Source organism: Acanthisitta chloris, unplaced genomic scaffold, assembly GCF_000695815.1.
Source record: "Acanthisitta chloris isolate BGI_N310 unplaced genomic scaffold, ASM69581v1 scaffold9479, whole genome shotgun sequence".
Taxonomy (NCBI): Eukaryota; Metazoa; Chordata; class Aves; order Passeriformes; family Acanthisittidae; genus Acanthisitta; species Acanthisitta chloris.
In genome coordinates this window covers 6,662-15,795 of record NW_008693061.1, presented here as the reverse complement: position 1 = coordinate 15,795, position 9,134 = coordinate 6,662, and the positions used below count along the sequence as shown (strand labels likewise).

Sequence of the window (9,134 nt, the reverse complement as noted above, 5' to 3'; positions counted from 1 at the left end):
CAGGAATGCATGACAGTTGATCACAATGAGAACATTCACAGCCACGCAAGATAACATGAAAATTGAGCTGTTCAAGACCTTCTTTCCTCGAGATACAAAAAAGCAATGACTAAAATGCAATGAATTTTTAAAGAAAAAAGAAAACCCACCCAAAAATTCCTTCCCCACTAGGCAGTTTCTTCACCATCATATCATTTATTGGACTGCTTAACTTGACTATCTAGTATCAGCTACCATAAGAAATGGGTACTAATCACACCAAGGAGACTAAATTATTTTCTGTGTTATATAATTCAGTCCAGTGCAAGAAGGCTGCTTTTTTTTTTTTTTGCCCTGTAATTCAGAGTTACACTGCAGTTCAAGCAGTTTTGCCAGTGAAGTGATTAACTGAAGTATCTCACCATTCGTGAAAAGCATGCTGTAAGGATTCCACTTCCAGATCCTACATCAAGTGCTTTGGCTCCTTCGTGCAACTGATCAGACAGAAGTTCAAGAGCATATGCATGCTAGGAGACGACAAAGACAGAAAATTTCAAAGGATTTTAAGTGTCTATTTCACTTGATATATGTTCATTTCTTCAGCGATTTTGGGAAATGCACTGAGCATTCATACACGAAAGGTCAGAAACTTCTATTACAAAAAATAGGGGAGTTACCTACTTGATATAACCAGATTTCATTGACTTCAACAAATTGGATGTGTGTATATTTTTTTTGTTAGTATCCATACATAATAGACTCATCTGACCATTCAAACTTCTAGCGCAGACTCCATTTAGATAGTGGGAGAGATCCCATAAATCAATTTAATTCTTCTCAGGTCTGGTGGCTCTTACTGTTCTGGCAGTATATGGCCAATAGCTTATCATTATGCTAGATATATTGGAATAAGCTGGGACAAAAGCTAGCTAGGAAGAAGGTGTCTCCAGAGCATCAGGAAAATGGCTATTAAAACTATGTCTTGTATTACCTGCACACTTGCTGAACCAATGAACAGGAAAAAGCAGGTGCCTTTACAAAGGCAGATATCCAGGCTCACGCAGGAAATGCACTAAGTCTATGGACACACCTGATGACGTTCCCTTTCCACCATGGTGGACCAGTACATAAACCAAGCTTATAGCACAGTAAATCCCAAATTTGTTCTCTACAGAGATAGCTATTATCACACTCTTTGGGCTTAATCCACCACACCCAGAAAACAGAAATAATGAGAACATTCAACATTCGCTTAGAGGATACATTTTCTTTTTGCTCTAACACTTCATATGTTACTAGTGTTAAGCATAGGACAATTCAAAGATAATGACTTAGGGGAGTCAAATTTTCGAAAACATAATTAACACTAATTTTTCCCCTTAGCTGCAGTACTTTTTTTCCTCTATGTTTCCTTGAAGAAGATCGTTAACATTTACTTACACAAATCCTGATTTTTTTAATACTGATAACTAAGCAAATTCTAAGCCAACTACATAGACTTTAGACTTCTATGTTTTGACACTTGCCAAATATTTTAAGGACAATGTATATCCTTCTATTCACCTTCTATCTCAGTAAAGAAACCAAAACATGATGTCTGGGTTAGATCTATGTACTGAAATCCCCATTTAACATTCATCTTGGTCTCAAAACCACTTGGCAAAAACCCTGAACTCAGTACAATGTTTTTTATTTTCTGTCCAAAGAATTAAAGCCATTACAGCAATACCATACTCTAGAAATCACTGTCATCCACTCCTGAATTCTTATATTTTTATAAATTATAGAGTAACTTATGTTGGGAAGACCTCTGGAAAACCTGTGGTCCAATGCTCTGTCAATACAGGGACAATTTAAGTTAGCCTGCTCAGAGCCCTGTTCAGTCAGCTTCTTTGTACATCAAAGAACAGAATTACCACAATCTGCAAAGCCAGTTCCAGTGCATAACTACCCTCAATGGGATTTTTTTTACCCTAGAAACTAATCAGAATTTCCCATATTGCATTCTTTCATCCACTACCACTCATCCTATCACTGCACATCTCCCAGAAAAATCCTGATGCATCTTTTGTGTGTCCTCCCATGAGGCAGTTCACAACAGCATCACTGCAATCAACTGTTCATTAAATTTGCTAGGATAAATATTTTATTTCAGAAGTATCTGGATGTTTATAAAATCACCTATACCAATCACCTATGTTTGAAGCTTACCATATGTGGAGCACTGATTGTTGCTTGGAAACCTGTAAACCAAGAGAATGGAAGAACATGTTGGTCGTTGTTCAGACAGCAACTTCACAACCTTTATTACCTTGACTGTAAAATGCAATGCCTTAATTGTCACCCTCATTCAGGGCATGACATACACACCCCAACAGCTGCACAGCTACTCTAGTTCAGAAGTGAGTTAAGGCACACCAGCTGAAAGCTATGCATGTCAGCTCTGGACAGGAAAAGAATGGTTCTATCCTTGATCTCAGTTACAATCTCCATTTTGTCACTCTACTGCCTTATGCTTGATCAAGTGTGTTGAATTCAGGTAAGTGATGTCCCCTTTTCTTCTTCGCTCAACCCCTATATAAAAACTTGAATTTTTTAGTTTGAGTTTGATGTGGTGGTGACCATAAAACATCTGGAGAGAATAACCTCATCTATTTTGCAAACAGCACAGACCTTTGAGAAAACCTGGAGGAACACTAACCTAGATCTGTTTCTGTGAAGATAAGTAACTTTTGAGTATGTATGTATCTTAAAATACTCTTGAACTTGCCTGTACAACTAACAAAATCCTAATAAAAATCACAGGTCTCAGCACTTGCTATCAAAGGCAGGGGGAGGATCAAGAAAAAAATAAATTCACGTAATTCATTCGCTTGTCTTGGATCTGGATGGGAAACAACTGTCTTAAGCAACTAACAGTAGACTTTCACATTTAAAACCTGCTTTCATATTTTAAAAATTTCATGTAAAGGTTTAAGAAACTCTGCATTGATCTGTGCTGAATAATTTCTGTAGGGAGACAGACTGTTTCTGACAAACTGGATGCAAATGGTTTTTAAGTATTTAAGCATCAGTCGCACCACCAAAAACTGCTGTTCTTTGAAAAATACAAACATATTTACACATATTAATACTGACTTGAAGAACACTGCCCTACATGATGTATCCAAACATGCCAACTGCATTCCATAACAAATTGAAACTTAGTTAAAAAGCGTCAAATAAACTGATAAAGAACTAAACAAGCTCCCAAATTAAAAAGATTACATTCACATTCTTAAGATACATATTACAAAGGCAGTCATGGTTATGCAAATGGAAACAAATCTCCATCATTTTTACAAGATGCTCTTACCTATAGACTGTGGAGAATCCATGTAAGGGTTGTATTTTGCATAGTGGCAACGGTCTGTAGCCAGCATTACTTCAAACACCTTGTCTGATTTGATTATTCCATTTTCTGTAAACAGATAAATAAATAAAATTGAAGCCATTGTTTAGCCTATGCCCTGCAAGAGCCTGTGAAATGTGCTGATATATTCCTAACACTGTGAGAAGTCATGACACCTTACCCTCATCATACTGCTGATGGCTGGAGGTTGCACTACATGATCTTTAAAGGTCCTTCCAGCCCAAACACTTCTGTGACTCGGTGATACTAGAATTAAATATGTGATCCAGAGATCAAACAATGCTTAAGCCACTGAACTTTGAATAAGACTTTCCTGGCAGTTACAGATGCTTTTCTGAAACCATTAGCAAACATCTATCCCCTAGGAAAATCCAACTTCATGCACATCTTTGATACTCCTGAAAATATAGTCAGCAAGAAATTAGTATTACGAGAGATGCTTCGTATTTCAAAGAAGCTATATAAGCAATTAGAGAAAAATATTCAAAAACAAGTTAGAAATGCAAAGCTGAAGCATCCTTGCTCAGTATTTTATTTTCAAGATCTGTTTCTCTTGTGTTAGCAAAAGAAAAAAATCCTTTTGTAAAGAAACTCCTACGGAATCAGAATTCCTATGCTGGGGCAGACTGAGGGCAAAAAGTTTTTATATCAAAACACTCTGAATCTTTGTTCACTTTTCAAAATAAAATGCAAATGCACATGCATGCAAAATGTCAGAAGCACTGTGCAGCGCAGTCATTTTTCCTTGCAATTTTACTGAGGTTTTTTAACATTGGTAATTTTTTTTTTCCTGAAATTCTGAAGAGATATTTATACATAATAGAAAACTTTTGAAAGCAAATGGAAGAAATTAATTTCTTACTTGCATTAAAAGACACAGTATAAACTATAAATAACTGAAATTTCAATGCTGGATTGCTTCATTAACTTTCTTTAAATAAGAAAGATTTATTTGCAAAATTATACTTGAAAGGAAAAAAATTAGATAATTTGAGCACCTTTAAAATCTAATGCCAAACATGAAAATCAGATTATGGAGCTTCTGTAAGATTGTCCTGAAGGCGCATCAGTGGCAGTTTTTTTAAGTACAACCAACACTAACACACCTGTGCCCAGGACTGGGCTAACTTCGGCAGAGGTTTCCCTGACTGTTTATTAATTTGGATCTTCTTTTTTCTGATCTACTACCTGTGTATAGGATTTAATTATCCTATTAACATAGGCTTGAGTTCAAAGAGTAAAACAACCCCAGATTATTTCCCTTTTTGGTCTCAAGATAAAGTATCACATAGAACTGCAATAGGAATACACTACTATTAAAATTATTAAGGAAAAACAATTCCTTCTAAAAATATTCTTTTTAGAATTATTATCTGATAAGTCTCAGAAAAAGCACACTCTTCCCTGACAGACCACACACATCACATATATCCTGTGGTTTGACTTCAGCAGTTCCAGTTAGAGAAAACTCATTTCAACACGAGGTGTTTAATCCGAGACAGAAGGCACTTGCAGCAGTTCAGTTTGAGACAGGGGAGATTCAGATCACATGTTAGGAGACATCTTTTCCCTGTTAGGGTGCTCAGGCACTGGAATATTGCCCATGGAGGTGTTGGAGTCACCATCCCTGGAAGCATTTAAGAGGTGTCTGGATCTGGCAAAGGAGGATGTGGTTTAGGATTTACAGCAGAGTGGCAGGTTAATGGTTGGACTTGATGATCTTAGAGGTCTCCTCCAACCTCGATGATTCTATGACAAGTTTGCTTACTCAGCAAAATTGTACCCCAAAGAATACAAACAAATCAATCTATTAACATACTGGCACTGACAACATAAGATAGTAAGGGGAAAAAAAAGTTTTCCCTGACCACCTGGAGTAAGTTGAATTAGTTGTATAGCAGTTCTGTGAAGAAAGCATAGAAGAAAAATGAAAAAAAAACCCCAAAATGTTACTGCTAGATTCTTACAAAGTATCACCAAGAAATTAGTATCTCTAAAACAAATGTACTTTGAAAAAAATTGCAGGAGAATAAGCAAAGCTGATTGTAACAAAAGTGGAGAGATGAAGGCTCTGGAGGGCAGAAAGGAGGTCAAAAAGCAGCAGAAACCAGAGAGAAGCATTCATGAAATATCTACAACAGCTATTTATTTCTTGACATTGTGTATTTTGCAGATAGATGCATACATTCTAGAAGCTATAGGTAGCCATCTGCTCTTTCCTTCTGTGTCTTGGGGAAAAAACCTGCAGAGAATAGACAGACCAAGCTTCCAGCAGAGCAACTGCAGGGCCCTATGGTAAGGCCAAGAATTTCCTCTAATTTTCAGGGGACCTTCTCTGTACTGCTCACTGCAAGCTTCTTCCAAACCTCTTCAGTCACACAACCCATAATCTATTTCTCCTTTTTACAGAACTGCTTACCTGTCACCTCCTTCATCTATTCCTGTCATCTTTCTACTTTAAGTATCAGCATTTACAAACTTCATTCTGCTTCCATTCTACTACTTATGTATTTTACCCATTCTTCCCTGAACTTGTTTAATCAGAGTATAAGAGCTCTATGGCAGAGAATGTCTCTGGATATGTGTGCAAAACAAAGCACAAAACTTTGTTCCAGTAAATGTACGTACAACTTTATCAAATTTGCTGTTTACACTGACAGGCAAATAAGCAAAAAAATATTGCAAACAGAAACTACTAATATTCTACAAAATCTGAGCACTCATGATGCTCTCATTCAGCAAACATGCATGAGATTTGCTGACTGTTGGACTGTCTTTAATTAGTCTCATCTTTTTCATCAGTAAATAAGAAGTCAAGCAAGTCATCCATACTCAGAATCCCCAGCAGAATCTGTGGGAGAAGCTGAATCTCATCTCAGCTGTTTAATTCTACTACTGAATAATGCTCCATCCTCCTTTTAAAAACACGCCCTCTCAGCTATCCCCCCATAGATTAAGTCTCCTCAAATTTGCTTGTTATAGAACAGCAAATTTTAGGTGGGAATTAAGAAAAGCAATCAAGGCCTAAAAGGTAAAGTCAGTATTGACTTAGTAGTACTTTTTTCTGTGTTGTAGCAGAAAGATTTTTTTCTTTGTCTCACAATTGAACATAGAAAAACATGGCAACTGCAAGGTACTGCAGGACTTCCCAGCAAAGGTCCTTTCCCTCCTGCAGCAGTCATTTCCAAGATGACCAGCTGCCGGGATCTTAATTCTGTCTGGATCAAGTCTCTATCAGATTCTGAATTAAGTCCAGAAAATAAGTATATCCCCTAAAAGTGCAAATAATAGAAGCTTATATTGCAAAGAAGACATTCTATTTCATGCCATCCCTAACTACTGAACAAACAAGACAACAATAAATTATTTGTTAACCAAATGACACTGAAAAAATTTTCTAAGACTTAAAAGGAAGCTATATATTGCAGGAAAATAATTCACAATCAAATATATATATAGGTTCACTATCCTTTCCAATGAAAGCGTGCCCAGAAGACTTGAGGAGACAGTTTGGGTTTCAAGACTCTGATAATCAATATCACAAACAAATCAGATATCAAATTAGAACATGTTTACAAGCAAAAGATAATACACAAACACACTGACAACTTAAAATCAAAAGTAAACTCTGCTTTATTAGAGTTGTATCAGCAGAACTCCTAAGCTTCAAAGGGCTGAAGCTGAAAAGTAACTCTTAACAGTGGAGCACTGCCTGCCAAGTTCAAGAGTTACTCTGTGCAGAGGCTGTGGCAGTGACAACTTGACATAATTGGAGCATGTTTTGAAAACTCACTCTGGTCTGCCTCTTTTCCACAAATAACACCACAAAAACAGGAAAAGAGCTCAGAGCAGTCCTTGGATTTGAAGGTGGAAATATACCACTCTTGAATGGAACCCGGGAAACTGGGCAGCTGGCTGTCAGAGAGCAAGTAAAGTACAGCTAAAGTCTGGAGGCACCATGGACTTGCAACAAGTAAATAACCTATCTTTTCATTTAGCAACAAATGCATTACTGAAGCATTTGTCTGTTAAAGAACCAGCTACAACACTGATGGTATCCTGACTGGTGGTCAAGGAGGTTCCTAACCAAACCATAAAATACTAGCAGTCAACATTTACACCAACACTGGCTTCCTGATCAAGAAAAAAAAGGATGTGTCATTGCCACCTGGTACGATCCAGCACACAAGCTTACTATACAAACTACAAACACCTACTCAAACACCTCCTGTCTCTGGCTTTGCATAAATGGAAAAAAAAAAAAAAGCTCTTGCAGATCTCCCAAAACCATTTACTGTGGGAACACAGTTACTTCCCAGGTTACTTTCTCCATGACCACTGCAGAATACGTCACTTCTGCACATGAATTTTCAGCAAAAGATTGGTATTTTTAAATCATACAGAGGTCTTAAAGCATGATGCAAAGCACATATAGCTTTATGTTACAAAAGATTAAATCAAGTAGATTAAAATTTACTCAAGTGACACATCATACAATGCCTTGGGTTGGAAGGGACCATAAAGGTCATCTAGTTCCAACTGCCCTACCATGAGCAGTGACACCTTCCGGTAGACCAGGCTGCTCAGAGTCCCATGCAGTCTGGCCTGGAACACTTCCAGGGATGGGGCATCTGTTCCACTGCCTCACCATCCTTGAAGTAAAGAATTTCCTCGTAATATCCAATCTAACCCAACCCTCCTTCAGCTTAAAGCCATTCCCCCTTGTCCTATCACTACATGCCCTGCTGAAAAGTTCCTCTCCAGCTTTCTTGTAGGCCCCATCAGGCACTGAAAGGCTGCAATAAGGTCTCCCCTGAGCCTTTTCTTCTCCAGGCTGAACACCAACTCTCTAAGCCTGTCTTCATAGCAGAGCTGCTCCAGCCCTGTGATCGACCTAGTGGCTCCCCTCTGGACTTACTCCACATGTCCCCATCTTTCTTGTGTTGGAGGCACCAGAGCTGGGTGCCGTACTCCAAGTGGAATCTCACAAGAGTAGAGTCATGTCCCTCAACCTGCTGGCCATGCTGCTTTTGATGCAGCCCAGGATACAGTTGGTTTTCTGGGCTGCAATTGTACATTGCCAGGTCATGTCCAGCCTCTCGTTTACCAGCACCCTCAAGTCCTTCTCCCCAGAGCTGCTCTTGATCCACTCTCCACCCAGCCTATAGGTGCACTCCTGGGAGTGCCCTGACCCAGGTGCAGGACCTTGTACTTGGCCTCCTTAATAGTCATGAGGTTCACACAATCCCATCAATCGAGCTTGTCCAGCTCCCTCTGGATGGCACATCCCTTCCCTCCAAAATGTCAACTGCCCCACACAGCTTGGTGTCACCAGCCAACTTGCTGAGGGTGCACTCAATCTCACTGTCCATATCACCAGCAAAGATTGAACAGTGCCAGACCCAATGCCAACCCCTCAGGAACACCACCCATCACTGGTCTCCACTTGGACATTGTGGCACTGACTGCAACTCTTTGAGTGCCACCATCCAGCCAATTCTGTATCCATCGAGTGGTCCATCACTCCAATCCATGTCTCTCCAGTTAACAGACAAGGATGTCATGCAGGACAGTGTCAACTGACAGGCTCCATCTGACCCACGCAAACCAGCTAGCAATTTTCAAGAGGAGAGTGGGATGGAACAGAATCACATCTTGATTTGCAAGCAATCTGAAGTTAGTTGGTTTTAAGCACCTGATCCAGTAATGTTTTTAAAGTCAGGGTCTTTTTGTGTGGGCAGAG

The 9,134-nt window shown here is 38.9% G+C and overlaps 1 protein-coding gene across 3 annotated transcripts in view; it reads right to left on the bottom strand.

Moving 5' to 3' along the window:
• Window positions 1-6,142, bottom strand: part of PCMT1 (protein-L-isoaspartate (D-aspartate) O-methyltransferase) — a 25,274-nt gene extending 19,132 nt beyond the window's left edge. The window contains exons 1-4 of one of the 3 annotated variants that reach the window (XM_009082925.1): window positions 6,112-6,142; window positions 3,335-3,439; window positions 2,191-2,222; window positions 402-506 (exon numbers count right to left, since the gene is read on the bottom strand). In XM_009082925.1, the coding sequence (XP_009081173.1) occupies window positions 402-506; window positions 2,191-2,222; window positions 3,335-3,439; window positions 6,112-6,115 (246 nt within the window). In that variant the 5' untranslated portion in view covers window positions 6,116-6,142. Of the gene's footprint in view, window positions 1-401; window positions 507-2,190; window positions 2,223-3,334; window positions 3,471-6,111 lie in introns of those variants that run through there. The other 2 variants (XM_009082926.1, XM_009082924.1) reach the window with 2 other exon arrangements.
• Window positions 6,143-9,134: the final 2,992 nt, after the last annotated feature.